General features: G+C 41.3%; 1 protein-coding gene across 1 annotated transcript in view; it reads left to right on the top strand.

The window, feature by feature from the left end:
* Positions 1-19,259, top strand: part of Utp6 (UTP6 small subunit processome component) — a 34,891-nt gene extending 15,632 nt beyond the window's left edge. Inside the window, exons 9-19 of the mRNA XM_048365860.1 lie at positions 1,794-1,875; positions 3,317-3,398; positions 4,323-4,504; positions 5,416-5,495; positions 5,867-5,944; positions 9,166-9,342; positions 12,850-12,930; positions 13,078-13,187; positions 14,841-14,907; positions 16,634-16,706; positions 18,786-19,259. Coding sequence (XP_048221817.1) covers positions 1,794-1,875; positions 3,317-3,398; positions 4,323-4,504; positions 5,416-5,495; positions 5,867-5,944; positions 9,166-9,342; positions 12,850-12,930; positions 13,078-13,187; positions 14,841-14,907; positions 16,634-16,706; positions 18,786-18,871 — 1,098 coding nt within the window. The 3' untranslated portion in view covers positions 18,872-19,259. The remainder of the gene's footprint in view (positions 1-1,793; positions 1,876-3,316; positions 3,399-4,322; positions 4,505-5,415; positions 5,496-5,866; positions 5,945-9,165; positions 9,343-12,849; positions 12,931-13,077; positions 13,188-14,840; positions 14,908-16,633; positions 16,707-18,785) is intronic.
* The last annotated feature ends 1,279 nt before the right edge of the window (positions 19,260-20,538 follow it).

Below are 20,538 nucleotides of genomic sequence, written 5' to 3'. Positions count from 1 at the left end.
AAGGCTAGCACTCTGCCACTTGAGCCACAGCGCCGCTTCTGGCCCTTTTCTGTATATGTGGTGCTGGGGAATCGAACCTAGGGCCTCGTGTATCCGAGGCAGGCACTCTTGCCACTAGGCTATATCCCCAGCCCCTATTTTATTTTTGAATTGGTTTCTTTTCTGGAATATGCAATTCTGCCTCAGCCTCTTAAGGTATCAGAATGACAAGTGTGCTCCAACACACTCAGCTCTTCTGTTTTTTGTTTTTTTTTGGTTGGTTGTGGGGCTTGAACTCTGGGCCTGGGTGCTATCCTTGAGCTCTTCAGTTCAAGGCTAGTGTTCTACCTTTTTGAACTACACCACCATTTCTGGTTTTCTGGTCGTTAATTGGAGATAAGGGTCTCACAGACTTTCCTGCCTCACCTGGCTTTGAACTATGATCCTCAGATCTCAGCCTCCTGAGTAGCTAGGATTACAAGTATGAGCCACTGGTGCTTAGGAGCTTTTTTCCTTTTTATAAACTTTTTTAAAGTGATAGAATAATTTTAAAGAAAGATTTAAAATGTCCGAGTTGAAGTGCTAGGTGTTGTGTAGTGTCGATATTTGGGAAGGAGAGATGGATTATCACAAGTTCCAAGCCAGCTAGGACCCACATAAGTGAGATTGTCTCAAAGAGCAACAGCAGCAATACCACAAACAAGCTGAGAACCAGTGGCTTAAGCCTGTAGTCCTAACTACTAGAGAGGTAGAGAATGGGAGTATGGTGGTTTGAGACAAGCCCAAGGAGAAAGTTTAAGACTTCATCTCAACCAGTGGCTGTCATTCCAACTACATGGGAGACTGAAATTGGGAGGAATGTAGTTCTAGGCCAGCTTGGGCAAAAAGTTTGCAAGATGCCATTTCAACAGAAAAAAAAAAAAAATGGGTGTGGTGCTATGTTCCTGTCATCTCAGCCTGGGTAAGGGATTGGGAGCCAGCTGTTGGTGGCATGAGCCACCAGTAATCTCAGGAGGCTGAGATCTGAGGACCACAGTTTGAAGCCAGCCCAGGAAAAAAAAAGTGAGACTCTAACCAGCAAAAAGCCAAGAAGTTATGGCTCAAGTAGTAAAGTGCTAGCCTTGAGTAACAAAAGCTAATAAGCAAGAGCTCAAGGCTGAGTTCAAGTTCCAGTGCCAAAAGAAAAAAAAATTCACCATTCAGACTGGTCCCAGCAAAAAAGCCAGATGTCTTAAAACTATTCAAGCAAAAAAATATAAAAGGCTAGTGGCATGACTCAGTAGAGGGCCTGCCTAGCAAGTAAGAAACTGAGTTCAAACCCCAGTAACCCCCCCCCCCCAAAAAAAAATTGAGCTGAACAAAGGACTTCGTTAAATTGTCTGTTATTGTAGTTTCTAATACAGGACTTTTTTACTCTTTTTTTGGTCAGTCGTAGGGTTTGAACTCTGGGCCTCGGTGCTGTCCCTCAACTCTAGCTCAAGGCTATTGCCCTACCACTTGATCCACAAAGCCACTTCCATGGCTGTTTTTTATCTACATAAAATCTTACACAGAAGAGTAATCAAAGCATGCACACCCGACCTATTTTGGTCTAAATGGAGGATAAACCTTAGGCATTGAAGGGACCCACTTGGAATACCAGTGATTGTCAAGCTGTGCATTTTACAAGTGATGGAACTGGCTCAGAGAGACAAGGTTTCCTAGAGGATATGTGGCACTGGCAGTCCAGGACTATCCATTTTACCCTCATGCCTCCCCTATTGACTGGTACCCCCTACCCCCTTGTAAGTCATGTTTAATATGACATCTTGTAGGGGGATTTTGATCAGCCTGAAGAAATCCTTAGGGGTGAGTTGGCGAGGATCATCTACAAAACTTCTGTAAGCAAGATTAAAGGTGTGTATCTTTTTAAAAACATTTATTGGTAAAAGGAAAGGGAAATCTGTTTATAATTAGGACTGTTAGGGAGTTTTATAAATTTTAATCAGAATGTATGTAGTACTTTGTAGGAATATTGTCTTACATCTTATAGAAAAGTCTTATTTCCCCTAGTCTCTTTTTTACTTTTGCTAGTCCTGGGGCTTGAACTCAGTGCCTGGGCACTGTTCCTGAGCTTCTTTTGCTCAAGCTAGCACTCTACCACTAGAGCCACAGTGCCACTTCTGGCTTTTTCTGTTGATGTGGTACTGAGAAATTGAACCCAGGGCTTCATGCATGCTAGGCAAGCACTCTACCATTAGGCTACATTCCTAGGCCTCAATAAGTTTTTATTTTTTTTTCCCAATAAGTTTTTAATTGAGTATTGAACTCATTGGGTGTTAAAAAGACATAATTTAGTCTATTCCATTATACCCTCATTAAGTTCTGAAAGAAGTAGTCATGAATATTCAGAACTATTAATAATGGCTTTGTGTGGTGAGAATATGGGATTATTTCCCCCTGTAGTGTGTCCAGTTTCTCAAGGAACAAAAGCAAGTGGTCACGAATAGTTCCTACCTGTTGTAATGCTAGCTACTCAGAGGATTGTGGCTCAAAGCCAGCCCAAGTAGAAAAGTTTGATTATCTCTGAATAACCAGCAAAAATATCAGACTGGAGACTTGGCTCCAGTAGTAGAGCACCAATCATGAGCAAAAATGCCAGGGGAGAGTAAGGCTCTTTATTGTTGAAGCCCTGGTACCAGCACACTAACACACAAAAAAGTGACAAGCAAAAAATCAACTCCAACTGGGTGTGTAGCTCAGTGGTAGGTCATGCACTTAGCATGAGTGAGATCTTAGGTTATCCCCCAGCACCTGCAAAGCAAAAGCAAAAATCTGGGTGTTGTATGTATTAATCCCAGCACTTGGGAGGCAGAGGCAGGAGCATCATGAGTTTGAGGCCAGCCTGGGATGCACATTGAGACCCTGTCTCAAAGCAGCAACCAGATTGAGTGCCAGTGGTTCACACCTTGTAAGTCTATCTACTCAGGAGATGGAGATGGGGAGATTTGTGGTTTCAGGTTAGCCCAGGACAAAAGTTGAGGAGATAGGCTGGGGATGTGGCTTAGCTGTAGAGTGCTTGCCTAGCATTCATGAAGCCCTGGGTTTGGTTCCTCAGTACCACATAAACAGAAAAGGTCAGAAGTGGTGTTGTGGCTCAAGTGGTAGAGTGCTAGCAAAAGAAACTCAGGGACAGTGCCCAGGCCCTGAGTTCAAGCCCCAGGACTGGCCAAAAAAAAAAAAAAAAAAAAGTTGAGACTGTCTCAATAGAAAAAAGCTGAGCATTCCAGTACATGAAGAAAACTGGGTTCTTTGTGGTCTAATTGGTAATTACTCTGTCTGCTTTAAAAAATTTTAGGGGCCGAATTTCATGTGTCACTTCTTTCCATTGCACGGCTATTTGACTTTGCCAAAGATCTACAAAAAGAAATCTATGATGAGTAAGTAAAACTGGCAGGATGAGTCTTTTTACTTCTGGCCTTGTGAGAAGGGTTTGACAGGTTTTTAGAAAGTGGGGAAAGAAAATGCCACACTAAAAAGTTTTAGGAAAACACATGAGGATATTCTCAGAGAAATTCTTTGACTTATTGGCTTCCTTTTGGAGTCTACATACAGTTTCTTGGCATGTCATTTATCCATGAAATGAGAGTTGTATTCAGAACTCTATAGCTAGAGTTGCAGGTTTCTTCATTGTTTTCTTATTTGTGGTTACTTCCATTCTTAGAGAGGCCCCTTTGCTTTCACAGGAGTTAAGAGACAGCCTGGCTCAGTTTGTCCTTTGTATTTTTTTTTGGCCAGTCCTGGGCCTTGAACTCAGGGCCTGAGCACTGTCCCTGGCTTCCTTTTGCTCAAGGCTAGCACTCTGCCACGTGAGCCACAGCGCCACTTCTGCCCATTTTCTGTATATGTGGTGCTGGGGAATTGAACCCAGGGCCTCATGTATACGAGGCAAGCTCTCTTGCCACTAGGCCATATCCCCAGCCCCTCAGTTTGTCCTTTGGATATATCAGGGTTATCAGGTTTTGGTGAAGATTAGATTGTGCTTTTTCCTCTGCCTTTATTATTATACATATTCTAGAGCTCAGCTATAAGATCCTCTAGGACTCAAAGAGGTCTCTGTAGTCATGCTGTGACTAATTGGCTTTTGAGAGCCAACTCAAACATTTGTGAGTGATGTCTGAAACACTTTGAAATGCAGTAACTGTCTGACAACTCAGTTCCATTGACTATATATTAAAGTATTCTGGAAAGTTAATTAGGGAGTGGTTCTTACGGTACTGCAGTTGTAAAGCGTATTTTGTGTATGTTTATAGATCTGGAGTCGCTTTTCATAGGGTAAAATGTCAATAAGTGTAATTTTTCAGCCTTCAGGCTTTGCACACAGATGACCCTCTCACCTGGGATTACGTGGCACGGCAAGAATTAGAGATCACATCTAATTCAGAAGAGCAGCCCACAACGAAACAAGCCAAGGCAGTAGAGTTGGACCAGAGAGAAGAGAGGTGCTGTGCTGTATATGAAGAGGCAGTGAAGACTCTGCCTACAGGTGAAACTTCCCCTATAGTATAGGAGTAGTAGTACTATCCTCCTCAGTATCTTTACTAAAAGTCTCTCCATAGTCGTTCTTAATATGCTTTCCATTTATTTTCTCTGATGGTGAAAGTTTCTCAAGTATAGCAGTATTAAAGTGCATTTATTTGGAGGAAATAATACTTGGGAAATTGGACTTCAATTTTTACTTTGTTATTATTTTGTTATTTTTTTTTTTGCGGGTCTTGGGGCTTGAACCCTGGGCCTAGGCATTATCCCTGAGCTTTTATAAAAACTCAAAAATAGTGCTTTACCACGCGATCAGCTTTATTTGTGGCTTTTAAGTCTCTCAGCTTTCCTGTTTGGGATAGCATTGAACCTTGGTCCTCAGATCTCCACCTCCTGAGTAGCTAGGATTAACAGGTATGAGCCACCAGCGCCCAGCTCAATTTTTATTTTATAATAGTGGGGAATAAAGGCAGATAGGACAGGAAATATGGACAAGGCTTTCAAGTTTGTGTCATAACTCAGTTGATAACCAACCTCCTTTCTTCCTTTAATTTTTAAAATTTTTTTTTGTGTGTTAATATAGGGGCTTGAACTCAGAGTCAGGGTACTCTTCCTTGCTTGGCTTTTTCCATCTAGGCTGGCACTCTACTACTTGAGCCATAGCTCCATTTTCAGATCTTTGGTGGCTGTTACAGACTTCTACCAGGCTGGCTTCAAACCTTGATCCTCAGCTCACAGCCTGTTGAGTAGCTAGGATTACAAGTATGAGCTACCAGTGCCTGCCTTTTTTTTTTTTTTTTTTTTTCCTTAAACAAGGTAATCCAAATTCTCCGGAGGAGAATTTCCCTTTGAAGAAAGGATGCATGATATTTTGTGGTCAGAGTTGGTGATCTGATCAATGTAATCTGACTTTTCCAGAGGCCATGTGGAAGTGTTACATCAACTTTTGTTTAGAAAGATTTTCTAAGAAGACGAGTAGTTCATTCCTCAGAGGGAAGGTAAGGACTTAGGTTATATTGTTACAGTGGCTGATTAGAAAGTACTAGTCTTCTGAAAGCAGAAAAGAAGCATAGCTCTTTGAGGGTCTGGGCCAACTTCTAAATTATCATGTCTGATCAGTCAGTTTGTCTTAGTGACCTGTTGTTGTGAAGGTCCTGGTCTGCTTTGCTCTTATGGCCGAAGGGTGGGGGAAGGTCTCTCTTTGTATTGGGGTGTGCTTGGTGCATCTGCTTATCACTATTCAGTAGTATTGCAGATCCTTCTTTGGATGCTCAGAAATAGGCAGAACTGCTTTGCTGAAATTAGGGGTTACAAGACCTCTGTTGGCTTGGCATCTTTTAAATGACCTGAGGGATCTTTCTCATTTCAGAGGCTAAAAAGAACCATGATTACATTCAAAAAGGCTCATGAACTCAAGCTTCTCTCAGAATTGCAATACAAGCAGTGGGTAAGAACATGGAAAGCATATTTACTCTCGGCTCCACACATTGTGTTACAGTTGTTTTGTGCTAGTGTCATTTGTATTTATTTATTTTTGTTTATTGCTTATACTGAGACTTGAAGTCAAAGTCAAGGCTTTGAGCTCTCATTTAGCTTTTTTGCTCAGTACTGGCATTTTACCTCTTGAGCCACAGCTGCACTCGTGGCTTTTTATTGGTTAATTGTAGTCTCATAAATTTGTCTGCCAAGACTGGCTTTGAACTGTAATCCTCAGATCCCAGCCTCCTGATTAGCTAGGATTACAGACATGAGCCACTGACATCTGGCTTCATTTTATGTTTAATTTTAATTAATGTCTTATTCTGTATTGTGTTCTGTTCTTTTTTGCCAGTCCTGGGGCTTAAACTCAGGGTGTGAGCACAGTACTGTCCCTGAGCTTCTTTTGCTCAAGGTAGCACTCTATCACTTGAGCCACAGCACTACTTCCAGCTTTTTCTGTTTATTTGGTACTGAGGAATAGAACTCAGGACTTCATGCATACTAGACAAGCACTCTACCACTAATTTTATTTGGTGAGGGTTTTATTGGCCCCCTAATTTTTATATGCCATATACTATATAGCATAACCTATTTTATTACTGTTCCAAGACTGAGATTCTCTTTTCCCATTATGGCAGCTGTGTGGGAAAGTGCTGGGCCTGAATGATTTCTTCTGCCTCTACTTGAGTTATTGAATGTTGGCACGTCAGTCTCATCCTTACTGTAAATTCAAGTTGTCTCTGAGCATTATTGTGATAGGCTTGCTCCTTTCCCATTATTTTTCTTTTGCTATTTACAACTCTGGCTATTTCACACATTCTATTGCTCAAGTCTCTAATGTTGCCCTTTCTGCACTCGCATCTCAATCATCATTTTTTTTTTTTTTGTTGTTGTTGTTTTTGGCCAGTCCTAGGGACTGGACTCAGGGCCTGAGCACTGTCCCTGGCTCCCTTTTGCTCAAGGCTAGCACTCTGCCACTTGAGCCACAGCGCCACTTCTGGCCATTTTCTATATATGTGGTGCTGGGGAATTGAACCCAGGGCCTCATGTATACGAGGCAAGCACTCTTGCCACTAGGCCATATCCCCAGCCCTCAATCATAATTTTTGACTTAACTTTTAAAATGAGAGTCCTTCCACATACCACCATTAAACTTAAGTACTTAGCTCATTCTGTATTTATCTTTTCTCTAAGCTTTTCTCCATAGGATGATGTTTTAAAATTAGATTTTTCTGTCTTTTCCCATTGTCTTTGAATAAAGGGACTTAACATTCCTTCCAGACTAATTTTCTAGTCCTCTCTTAATATCTTACCTTCCAGTCATTACTGAACTTCAGTTTCCAAGCTGTCTCTCATCTTTGTCCTCTTGCATGATTGTTTAGAGGGTGATCCTTCTCTTTTCGTAGGAGTCTCTACATTCACCTATCTGATTGTTTCTCCTTCAGTCTTCCTTGAGTGCTTTCTTTCTGGAAGTCCTTTCCCATCCTTGCCTAAAACCCTACTGGTGCTTCTGATTTGAACTCCTGTGGCAGATGATTCTCTTTTTTTCTGTCATGGCATATGACAACTCTGTTTAGACTGGAGGTTCTAACCAGGTGCTGGTGGCTCATGCCTATAATCCCAACTCTTCAGGAGGCTGAGATCTGAGGATTGAGGTTTGAAGCCAGTCCAGGTAGGAAAGTCCATGAGACTCTTATCTCTAATAAACTACCAAAAAGCCAGAAGTGGAGTTGTAGCTCAAGTGGTGCTAGTCTTGAGTGAAAGAAGCTGAGGGACAATGCCCAGATCCAGAGTTCAAGCCCCAGACGCCCCCCCTCCCCCTCAAAAATAAAAAGACTAGGTTCTGGAGGACCAAGGTAGTGCACATGATTTGCTCATTATTGAATCCAGCCTGTAGTATTATATAATATAAATGCTTGCTGAAAGAACTGATTGTATACTGCAGTTTACTTACTTTTCCACAATTTTGTAAAATGGAATTGTTTTAGGTTTTTAAAAATTTATTTTCCTTCATTATTTGTGTATATGTTAAAAGTAAAATTCCAGCCAGATACTGGTGGCTCACACCCATAATCCTAGCTACTTGGGAGGCTGGGATCTGAGGATCTTGGTTTGAAGCCAGCCCAGGCAAGAAAGTCCATGAGATTCTTACTTCCAATTAACCACCAGGAAGCCAGAAGTGGTGTTGTGGCTTAAAGTGGTAGAGTGCTAGCCTTGAGCAACAGAGCTTTAGGGACAGCACCCAGACCCTAAATTCAAGCCCCCACAACTGACCAAAACAAAGGTAAGTTTCCAAAATTTTACATTTCACGACTTGTTACATGGTATCAAATTATATTTCAAGAAAATTATAGCAGTTTACTCTATATCTAACTCCATTCGAATCATTGTGTCTATTTCCTTACTACTTTACCAATACTAGTTTACCTTTATTGCTACACTCTATTAGGTTTGGGTTCCAGATTAAATTATTTAGGTTCTGGTTTTTAATCCTTTCCTCTTTTTTTTTTTGCCAGTCCTGGGGCTTGAACTCAGGGCCTGAGCACTGTCCCTGGCTTCTTTTTGCTCAAGGCTAGCACTCTGCCACTTGAGCCATAGCACCATTTCCGGCTTTTTCAATGTATGTGGTGCTGAGGAATCGAACCCAGGGCTTCATGTATACGGGACGAGCACTTTACCACTAGGCCATATTCCCAGCCCCCCTTTCCTCTTTTTTGAATTTAAGGCTGTGAGCTTGCTAGACTTCCCTGCTTCTTCTTCTTCTTCTTTTTTTTTTTTTTTGCCAGTCCTGGGGCTTGAACTCATGGCCTGGGCACTGTCCCTGAGCCTCTTGGTGCTCAAGGCTAGTGCTCTACCACTTGAGCCATAGTGTCACTTCCATCTTTTTCTGAATAGTTTATTGGAGATAAGAGTCTCATCATGTACTTTCCTGCCTGGGCTACCTTCAAATTGCTATCCTAGGATTTCAGACATGAGCCACCATCCAGGCTTTTCCCTACCTTTAAATAGTCATTATAGATAGGAGCTAGGAAAGAAGGAGGAATTCCAAATTGTTCCCTTTGTATCTGTTTAGCAGTGGGTTGTGAAAAGCTGTTGAAATAATTGCTTCAAGGTGGTAATTTGTCCATTTCCATAAGTAATTTAGGCTTCCATGTAATTAGCTTCCCACTGATCTCTTGTCTTACTTAGGTTGAATTATTGCTGCACCAAGACTGTAGGCAAGCTCTGGAGGTGGCAGAAGCTGGGACTGAGCTGTTCAAGGACTCTGTGACCATGTGGCAGTTGCGGCTGCAGGTGCTGATTGACTCAAAGAGCCCTGACATAGCTGTGGCTTTTGAAGAAGCCTTTGTGCACCTGAAACCACAGGTCTGTGTTGGATCTTTCATATTTTATTCTTTGGGGAAATCTTTTAAGATGTCAGTGTGAGTTCACATAGAGTGGTTTTCTCTGATGAGAGACTGGAGTGGCATGTGTTAGTAAGTGGTGATGATTCAAGAGTTAAAGGTAGAAAAATTTGCTTCCACTTCATAGTCTATTTCTCATTGTTTATTTGAAAATTTGCTAAATTATGTAAAAATGTCTTTCTCTATGTAAGTGAGAAATACTAATAGGATATGATTCTGACTTGTACCCAAAATGGATCCTAAACCCAACTCTTTTTTTTTTTTTTTGCCATTCCTGGGCTTTGGACTCAGGGTCTGAGCACTGCCCCTGGCTTCTTTTTGCTCAAGGCTAGTACTCTACCACTTGAGCCAAAGTGCCACTTCTGGCTTTTTTTTTTTCTTTTTTTAAATATATGTGGTGTTGAGGAATCAAACCCAGGGCTTCATGTACACAGGCAAGCACTCTACCACTAGGCCATATTCCCAGCCCCATAAACCCAACTCTTTTAATCACAAATTCTTCCCTCCCTCCCTCCCTCCCTCCCTCCCTCCCTGAGCCTCTCTGTGCTCAAGGCTAGTGTTCTACCACTTGATCCACAGCACCATTTCCAGCTTTTTTGTTTATGTGGTATTGAGGAATTGAACTCAGGACTTCATGCATGCTAGGCAAGCACTCTACCACAAAGCCACATTCCCAGCCCACAAATTTATTTCTAAATCTTAAAATTTAAAGCTTGAACTGGGTTCCAGTTGCTCATTCCCTGTTATCCCAAATACTCAGGAGGCTGAGATCTGAGGATCATAGTTTAAAGGTAGCTTGGGTAGAACAGTCCATGAGACTCCATTTGCAATTAACCAGCAAAAAGTTAGGCTAGGAACTGAAGCTATGGCCTAAGTGGTAGTGTGCCAGCCTTGAACAAAAATGCCAAGCAAGAGCTAGAGGTCCTGAGTTCAAGCCCTAGTACCTGCGCACAAAAAAAAGTTGGGCTAGAGACAAAGCTCAAGTGGTAGGGTGCCAGTATCTTTTAAAAAATTTAAATCTTTTTTTTTTTTTTTTGGCCAGTCCTGGGGCTTGGACTCAGGGCTTGAGCACTGTCCCTGGCTTCTTTTTGCTCAAGGCTAGCAATCTGCCACTTGAGCCACAGCGCCACTTCTGGCCATTTTCTGTATATGTGGTGCTGGGGAATTGAACCCAGGGCCTCATGTATAAGAGGCAAGCACTCTTGCCACTAGGCCATATCCCCAGCCCAAAAAATTTAAATCTTAAAGTCATTTTATATTAGGAAAAGTAGGAGACAAGCTGTTAAACTATTATCAAGTGATAAAAAGCACACCTATCCCAGTGAACACAAAGCCCTGAGTTCAATCCTGGGACCACTAAGAAAATAGAAAGGAGATAAGCTATTTTACTGCTCATTTTTGTTTACTTCAGATATAAATGGCAGATAGTACAATCTAGATTAGTTTGTTGTGTGTCACAGGTAGTAGGGACATGTATAGATAGCATTTATACATGTACACACACATACACACACATACATATTTTTCTCTAATTTTTGTTTGGTTTTAGTGGTTCTAAGTTTTAGGGTTTGAATGCAGGGCCTCATACTTCCTAGGCAGGTAGTCAACTACTTTAGATTATCTCTTTAAGGTGTTAAAAAAGAACTTGTCTTCATAGTGGTTTTCAGAGCATCTCCTTGAGCAGTCATTTTTTTCTTTTTGTCAGTTGTGAGGCTCAGGGCCTCACTGCCCTTAAGCCTTTTTGTGCTCAAGGCTAGGGCTCTACCACTTGAGCTGCAGTACCACTTCTGGTTTTTGAGTAGGTTATTGGAAATAAGAGTCTCATGTGGTTTTTTTTTTGCCAGGGCTGGCTCCGACCTGGATCTTCAGATCTTAACCTCCCTAGTAGCTAGGTTTAGAGGCTGAGCCACCACCAGTGCCTGGTGCAGTCATTTGTAATTTTTTTTTCTAGTTTTTAGGACTTAAATTTTTTTTTGCATTTTATTTATTTATTTAAATTGTTATTAAATAGTTGATAAAAGGGGTTATAATTTCCATAAATCAGGATGAGTATAGTGTTTCTTAGACAGTGTGACCCCTTCCTTTCTGCCCTCCCCTATTTTCCCCCTCCCATCCCTACCCAAAAGTTACATAGTTCATTTTTCACATAGTATATATTGAATACAATGAAATTTGTTCACCTTTCCTTCCCCATCCATTTCTGTAGCTTCCTTCCACTCCCCCCTCCCTCAGATTACCCATGTTTCCATTTCCTGGTATTTATTTATTTATTCATTCATTCATTCATTCATTCACTTATTTATTTATTGATTGATTGATTGATTGATTGATTGATTGATTGCCAGTCCTGGGGCTTGAACTCAGAGCCTGAGCACTGTCCCTGGCTTCTTTTTGCTCAAGGCTAGCACTCTATACCACTTGAGTCACAGTGCCACTTCTGGCTTTTTCTGTATATATGGTGCTGAGGAATCGAACCCAGGGATTCTTCATGTATACAAGGCGAACATTTTACCACTAGGCCATATTCCCAGCCCCCTGGTATTTATTTTGATCAACAGTACTTTAATTGTTCAGAGAAGTTACACCCTTGGATTCCCCCCCCCCCAAGAATACCCTCCTTTAGTCAGTCTATTTTTGTGGAAATACATAGAGCCCTGTCTAAGTTATTATGTCCTTTTGTATTTTACATCTAGCTCCTATATGAGAGTAAACAAGTGCTGCTTATTTCTCTGTGTCTGATTTACCTCATTTAGCATGATTTGTTACAAGTCCATCTGTTTCCCTGCAAATGTCATAATACTATGCTTTCTAATGGATGAGTAAAATTCCATGGTATATACATACCACTTTTTTGTTTCAGTTGTAGGGCTTGAACTCAGGGCCTGAGTTTTGTCCTTGAGCTTTTGTGCTTAAGGCTAACACTCTACCCCTTTGAGCCACAGCTCCACTTCCAGTTTTCTTGTGGTTAATTGGAGATGAGTCTCAGTGGGACTTTTCTGCTGGGGTTGGCTTTGAACTGTGGTCCTCAGAAAATTATAGGCATGAGCCATCAGTGCCCAGCTCATGTACTACATTTTCTTAATCCACTCATCCATTGTTGGGCATCTAGGCTATTTGCATCTATTGTGAATAATACAGCTTTGAATATGGCTGTGCAAATGTTTTTACTGTATCCTGACTTGTACTTTCATTTCTTTTCTTTCTTTATTTCGTTCGTTCATTCTTTCTTTCTTTCTTTTTTTTTTTGCCAGTCCTGGGGCTTGAACTCAGGGCCTGTCCCTGAGCTTCTTTTGCTCAAGGCTATCCCTCTACCTCTTGAGCCACAGTGCCACTTCTGGACTTTTCTGTTTATGTGGTACTGAGGAGTCAAACCCAGGGCTTCATGCATGCTAGGCAAGCATTCTACCATAAGCCACATTCCCAGCCCCCTGAGCAGTCATTTCCTAACACTCTCTTACGTAATTATCAGGTTTGTCTCCCCTTGTGGATTTTATGGGTAGAGTGGAGTGAAGGTGCCAAAAGTGAAGAAGACACAGAAGCAATCTTTAAGGTAAGATTGTTCCTTGCAGAGTGGGGAAGGGATATTTATTTCATCAGTAGGCATTCCTAAGGCACTATTGAATGACTCAGGTGGTTCTGATATGTATAAATACCCTTATATGTCTGTTTCCTTTTTTTTTTTTCTCTTAAATTGTAGAAAGCTCTTTTAGCTGTCACAGGTGCCAGCTCAGTAACACTGAAGAATAAATACCTAGATTGGGCATACCAGAGTGGTGGCTACAAAAAGGCCCGAGCTGTGTTTAAAAGGTACACACAAGCATTTGTAACTGTGTCTAGTCTTTCTGCTTCTACTCAGTCCCTCATACCTGGATAGATAGGTCATAGTGATGTCTGAGGAAAGAATCCAAGGAACTTCTTCAAAAAGTGTGTGTGTGTGTGTGTGTGTGTGTGTGTTTCCGGTTTTCTGGTGGTTAATTGGAGATGAGAGTCTCACAGACTTTACTGCCTGGGTTGGCTTTGAACCTCTATCCTCAGATCTCAGTCTCCTGAGTAGCTAGGTATGAGCTACCAGTGCCAGGCCACTTTCAGCACTTTTTTTCTTTTCTTTTCTTTTGCCAGTCTTGAGGCTTGGACTCAAGATAAGAGATAAAGAGTCTCATGGACTTTCCTGCTTGGGTTGGCTTCCAATTGTGATCCTCAGATTTCAGCCTCCTAACTAGCTTAGAATTACAGGCTCCTTAGTAGCTAGAATATAGTAGCTATAGCCTCCTAAGTAGCTAGAATTATGAGTCACTGGTGGCTGGCATTTTTTTCTTTTTTCTTTAGTGGTTAGAGATTAGAGTCTCATAGTCTTTCTTGCCTGGGCTGCCTTCAAATCACAATCCTTAGATTTTAGCTTCCTGAGAAGGTAAGATTATAGTTGTCAGCCCCTGGTGTCTTACTAAAGCACTCTTTTTTTTGGCCAGTCCTGGGGCTTGAACTCTGGGCCTGAGCACTGTTCCTGAGCTTCTTTTTCTCAAGACTAGTACTCTGTCACTGGAGCCACAGCACCACTTCCAGCTATTTCTGTGTATGTGGTACTGAGGAATTGAACCAGGGCTTCATGCATGCTAGGCAGACACTCTACAGCTAAGCCACATACATTCCCAGCCCCTAAAGCACTCTTAATATAATTTTCTTTTTCTTTTTTTAGTAGTGGAGATTGAACTCAGGGCCTTGCTAGATAAATACTATAACACTGAGCCATTAACTCCAGTCTACTATATCATTTTAAAGTTGTTTCTTATGTAGTGGAGATTATATTATAATCACAATACTTGCTTTTTTTTATTGATGAACAATGAACTGGCCTTTCTTATATAAACATTCTTTGTAATTTATTAAGATAGCTGTGATATAGTGGTGTGGATATACAGTGTGGATTATCCTTCTAATCTCAGCTGGTTTGACAGACAAAAATTGGGAGAATCACACAGTCTTGAGTCCAGCTCTGAGCAAAATGTGAGTTTAATATCTGAAACACAACCCAAAAGCAAACAGGGCTGGAGTGTGGCCTTGCTGATGCAAGGTCGTGGGTGCAAATCCACTGCCTCACTTCCTGCCCTACCCCCCCCCAATTAAAAAAAAAAAAAAGCCTTAAGGAGCATTTCTGCATTTCTCTGGAAGTATCTGTCCATATTAGAGCTTAGAGCTTATTTCCTTAGAATATATCCTTAGAAATAGAATTCTTGGCCTCATAAAGATGTAGAGTTGGGAGAACTTGTGACTTAACCATGAGCAAGAAGAGCAGAGGAGAAATGGTGAGGCAAAGGGCGAATCACTAGAGGGCTTAGCATGTTCCCTCAGTCATATAAGTCTGGTCCAGTCCTAAGCCATCCAGGTCTTCATTAAACCACCTGTGTGGAGGTGCAAAAGTTTTCTGTTATTGTGGAAAATAACATTTCTCTCACTGCTTTTTAGTTTACAGGAACGCCGTCCATTTTCAGTCGACTTTTTTAGAAAAATGATGCAGTTTGAAAAGGAGCAAGTAAGTATTCTAAGTCTTTCTTGTCTGGCAAAATAGGTGATGGTATGTTAAAAACTCATAGTATAAAATTTGGATCTCTTGATCCAACCCTTCTCCAATAAACTGGCTTAAGAAGTGTAATGAAGCAAAAAGGAGAAAGTGCATGTTTGGAGAACAGAAAACTCAGTGGCCCTTCATACAGTGCTTCCTTCCCAGGTTGGGCTGTATGAGCTGCTATTGCCTTGCCTCTCTGCACAGGACCCAGTTTGTCTCTTGCCTTAGCTAGTGAGGTAGAAAATAGGCATTCAGTCATTGTTTTTGTGCTGATCCTTGAACTCAGGGTTTGGATACTGTCTCTGAGCTCTTTTGCTCAAGGTTAGCATTCTAACACAGCTCCATGTCTGTCTTTTTGGTGGTTAATTGGAAATAAGAGTCTCATTGATGGGCTGGGAATATGGCCTAGTGGTAAAGTGCTTGCCTCGTATACATGAAGCCCTGGTTTGATTCCTCAGCACCACATATATAGAAAAAAGCCAGAAGTGGCGCTGTGGCTCAAGTGGTAGAGTGATAGCCTTGAGCAAAAAGAAGCCAGGGACAGTGCTCAGGCCCTGAGTTCAAGCCCCAGGACTGGCAAAAAAAAAAACAAAAAACAAAATGCTAGTTAAGAGTCTCATTGACTTTTTTTTTTTTTTTTTTTTTTGCCTGGGCTGGCTTTGAACCATGATCCTCACATCTCCTTTTTTCCTTGTTCTGTTCCTGAGGCTTGAACTTGGCCTGAGTGCTGTCCTGAGCTTTTCCGCTTAAGGCTAACCCTCTACCACTTGACCAATATTCTCAATTCTCCTGAGGAGGTAGGATTACAGGCGTGAGCCACTGGCACCCAGCAAGAAGCATTTTATTCTATGAAAGAAATTTTAAACTGAAGGTGTTACTCAACTTTGTAAATGGAACAAAAGAGAATATATTTAAAACTTAGTATTTATTTCCTGTAAAAATAGAGAAAGCTATTCTGGTAAATGTATAATTGATCAGCACTTTATTACTTATAGTTGTCCTAATAGGTATTATTACCCTTGTTTTCAGGTAAGGGAACATTTAAGGTCAAAGAGCTAAAAAAAACTTGAAGGTGGTTTGCTAGTGTTTATAATAGTGTTTACCCCGATATAAAAATTTTAAGGTAAATATAACTAGTGTATTTCAGAGCCCAGATTCTCAACAGGAAGAAATCCTTGGCCATGTAGGTAGACCCTTCTTTATGTATTTCTTGATTTGAATCTTACTTATCCTTCAAGGCTCTCAAATACTGTTTCCTGTGAGGCCACTTAGTTCCCCACTGAAAATCTCTAGGCTTTTCTTTTTTTTTTTGTGGCCAGTCCTGGGCCTTGAACTCAGGGCCTGAGCACTGTCCCTGGCTTCCTTTTGCTCAAGGCTAGCGCTCTGCCACTTGAGCCACAGCGCCACTTCTGGCCATTTTCTATATATGTGGTGCTGGGGAATCGAACCCAGGGCTTCAAGTATACGAGGCAAGCGCTCTTGCCACTAGGCCACATTCCCAGCCCCTAGGCTTTTCTTTATGTAACTAGAGAAAAGTACTTTCCTGGTTGATACTTTTTTATTCTGGTGATGTTTATATTTTTGTTTTTTGGTGTGGTAGAGAAGTAGGCTGGTTTATCTTAAATCCTGACCCTCCTTCTTTAAATACCTAACATACTGAAATTGAAGCAAGATCATCTGATTGTTTTGGTAGGAATCCTGCAGTATGGCAAATTTAAGAGATTATTATGAGAGGGCTTTGAGAGAGTTTGGATCTACAGATTCTGGTAAGTAAGCTTCAATTACAAATATATGAGTGTTGATTTGTACAGTCTGTGACCTGTTAGTATGGTTAGGAACAGTGTTTCTGGGCTGGGAATGTAGCTTAGCAGTAGAGAACTACATGCATGCATTATGTATCTAAGTAATGATGCACAAAGAAAAGGAAGAAGTCAGGGGAAGGATTCAAGTTTTATTTATCTAAAAAGAGAACCAGGGGCTGGGGAATATGGCCTAGTGGCAAGAGCACTTGCCTCGTATACATGAAGCCCTGGGTTTTGATTCCTTAGCACCATGTAAACAGAAAAAGCTGGAAGAGGTGCTGTGGCTCAAGTGGTAGAGTGCTAGAGCCTTGAGCATAAAGAAGCCAGGGACAGTGCTCAGGCCCTGACCTGAGTGCAAGCACCAGGACTGGCCAAAAAAAACAACAACAATGTATCTTTTAACTTTTTTTTTTCATCATGGTTCTCTTTTTATTTTTTTTATTTTTATTTTTTTTTGCCAGTCCTGGGGCTTGGACTCAGGTTCTACCTCTCACTCACTCACTCTGCCACTTGAGCCACAGCGCCACTTCTGGCCATTTTCTATATATGTGGTGCTGGGGAATTGAACCCAGGGCTTCATGTATAGAGGCAAGTGCTCTTACCACTAGGCCATATTCCCAGCTCCTGGTTCTCTTTTTAGATAAATAAAACTTGAATCCTTCCCCTGACTTCTTCCTTTTCTTTGTGCATCATTACTTAGGTACATAATGCATGCATGTAGTTGTGGAGACTGGGGATTGAAGTGCTCTACCACTTTAGTAATGCTCCCAGCTATAATCCATAATTTTACTTACAATTTTTAATTTCACAACTCAGGGGATTTGTAGACTTAGGGAAAGATCTGTTTGGCTTGATTCTTTGTGTGTTGATCCTAAGGCATGAAGGCAGGGCCTTGCTCAAGGCTAGCACTCGACCTCTTGAGCCACAGCTCCAGTTCTAGCTTTTTTGGCACTTATTTGGAGATGAGTTTCACAGCCTTTCCTGCCAGGACTGGCTTCTTTTTTTTTTTGGTCCAGTACTAGAGCTTGGACTCAGGGCCTGAGCACTGTCCCTGGCTTCTTTTTGCTCAAGGCTAGCACTCTGCCACTTGAGCCATAGTGCCACTTCTGGCTTTTTTCTATATATGTGGTGCTAGGGAATCGAACCCAGGGCTTCATGTATATGAGGCAAGCACTCTTGCCACTAGGTTGTATTCTCAGCCCAGGACTGGCTTCTAACCAAGATCCCCAGATCTCAGCCTCCTGTGTAGCTAGGATTACAAGCGTGAGCCACCGGTGCCCAGCAGAATCCTCCTCCTTTAAAACAGTTGAGTAGTGTATGTGTTTTGTTTGTTTATGTGTATATGTGCGCACACACCATTACTAGGACTTGAACTTGCACTCTCAGCCTTTTCGCTTTCCCACTTGTTTGTTTTTTTGTTTTTTTTGGCCAGTCCTGGGGCTTGGACTCAGGGCCTGAGCACTGTCCCTGGCTTCTTCCCGCTCAAGGCTAGCACTCTGCCACTTGAGCCACAGCGCCACTTCTGGTCATTTTCTGTATATGTGGTGCTGGGGAATTGAACCCAGGGCCTCATGTATATGAGGCAAGCACTCTTGCCACTAGGCCATATCCCCAGCCCTCGCTTTCCCACTTGACCCATGTCTTTTGTTCAGCATTTTGCTGGTCAATTGGAAATGGAACCTCAAAGACTTTTCTGCCAAAGATAGCTTCAAACTGAGATACTCCCCATTTCGGCCTGAATAGCTAGGTTTACAAATGTGAGCCAATGGCACCTGGCCAAAATTTAGTTTTTTCAGTTCATTAAATAACACGAATTGTTAAGATTAATGTGAAGGTTCACTTATAACAGGAAATTTTAAAAATACCTCTTTTCTTCCACCTTAGTGTAAAGAAGCTAGGAGAGGAATTGTTTTCCATAGGACACTTGGGAAATAACCTGGTCAAGTGTCTTAGAAATCTTAATATTAAAGAATTAAGTCTTTCTAATAAATCCTTGTCAGACATTCAACTATATTTATTTTATTTATTTGGTTCTTTTTAAAGATCTTTGGATGGATTACATCAAAGAAGAATTGAACCACCCCTTGGTAGAGCTGAGAACTGTGGACAGATCTATTGGCGAGCCATGAAAATGTTGCAGGGACAGTCAGCAGAGATGTTTGTAGCCAAACATGCTATGCACCAGGCTGGCCACTAGAGAAGAGAGGAACATGGATAACTTTGTGAAGTTGTACTGCAAACCCTTTGGGAAGATTTTGGAGACATTGTACAACTTTTTCAGAGATGGCTGACAAAATTGCTGATTGGTTTGAGACATGCTTTAATTTTGTGTTAGTGTGTAAATTTTTTTTTTCCAGAAAAAGAGACCTGCTTATTGAATGGCTCTCTGTTGGGTCCAGACCTTCTGTAATTCTTAAACATTTTCTAAAATCTATGGAAGTCTTACAGCTAGTTTCATGTATAGTCATGCAGGTGAAGTATGCATATCTCTAATCTCTTGATAAAGATTCTTGTGTATCTCTGGCCATGTTCATGGTTATTTCCTTAGAGGACTGACATTTGATGTGGAATTAATGGACTAGAAGATAATATTGGTAGGTATTGCTAATTTGTTCCTCCTTCTAGGCAGTGTATAAAAATGGCAACAATTTGTGTGGGTGTATTGTTCCTATGGCTTGAACTTAGGCCCTAGGCACTGTCCCTGTATTCTTTCTTGCTCATAGCTATGGCTTTATCACTTCTAGATTTTTGTTAATAAGAGTCTCATGGATTTTCTTGCCTGGGCTAGGTTTGAACTATGATCTTTAGATCTCAGATCTAGCCTCCTGAGTTGTCAGAATTACAGGTGTTAGCCACCAGTGCTTGGCAGATCTTACATTTTTTATCTTTTTAATTATCATAGATGAAAAGTGATATCATTGTTTTAATATGTATTTCTTTGATATTAATCAAGTTAATATTTTTATTTTTCTGTTTTCAAATACCTAGAGTTTTTTGTGTTTTTTGTGTTTTTTTTTTTTTTTTTTGTCAGTCATGGTGCTTGAACTCAGAGTCTGGACACTGTCCCTGTGTTTCCTTTGCTCAAGGCTAGTGCTCTACCACTTGAGCCACAACACCACTTCTGACTTCTTCTGTTTATGTGGTGCTGAGGAATCAAAACCCAGGGCTTCATGCATGCTAGGCAAGCACTCTACCTCTAAGCTACATTCCCAGCCTAATGGTTTGTTTTTCATTGTTGCAAATAAGTTTATTTTACTCCTGCACTTTTGAGATATTTTGGTGACCAGAGATATTTTATCTGTTGAGTTAAAATATTTTGAGAGAGGGGCTAGGAATATGGCCTAGTGGCAAGAGCGCTTGCCTCGTATACATGAAGCCCTGGGTTTGATTCCCCAGCACCACATATATAGAAAATGACCAGAAGTGGTGCTGTGGCTCAAGTGGCAGAGTGCTAGCCTTGAGCAAAAACAAGCCAGGGACAGTGCTCAGGCTCTGAGTCCAAGCCCCAGGACTGGCAAAAATATATAAATGTATATATTATATATATATAATAATATATATATATTTTTTTGAGAGGCTAGGAATCTGGCTTAGTAGTAGAGTGCTTGCCTAGCATGCATGAAGCCCTGGGTTCAATTCCTCAGTACTACATAAACAGAAAAAAGCTGGACGTGGTGCTGTGGCTCAAGTGGTAGAGTGCTACCCTTGAGCAAAAGAAGCTCAGGGACAGTGCCATCTTGGGTTCAAGCCCAAGGACTGGCAAATTAAAAAAGAAAATGTTTTGAGCTGGGTGCTG

Source organism: Perognathus longimembris, chromosome 17 (genome assembly GCF_023159225.1).
Source record: "Perognathus longimembris pacificus isolate PPM17 chromosome 17, ASM2315922v1, whole genome shotgun sequence".
Taxonomy (NCBI): domain Eukaryota; kingdom Metazoa; phylum Chordata; class Mammalia; order Rodentia; family Heteromyidae; genus Perognathus; species Perognathus longimembris.
The sequence above is the reverse complement of the archived record's forward strand: the minus strand, read 5'-3'. Positions and strand labels throughout refer to the sequence as shown.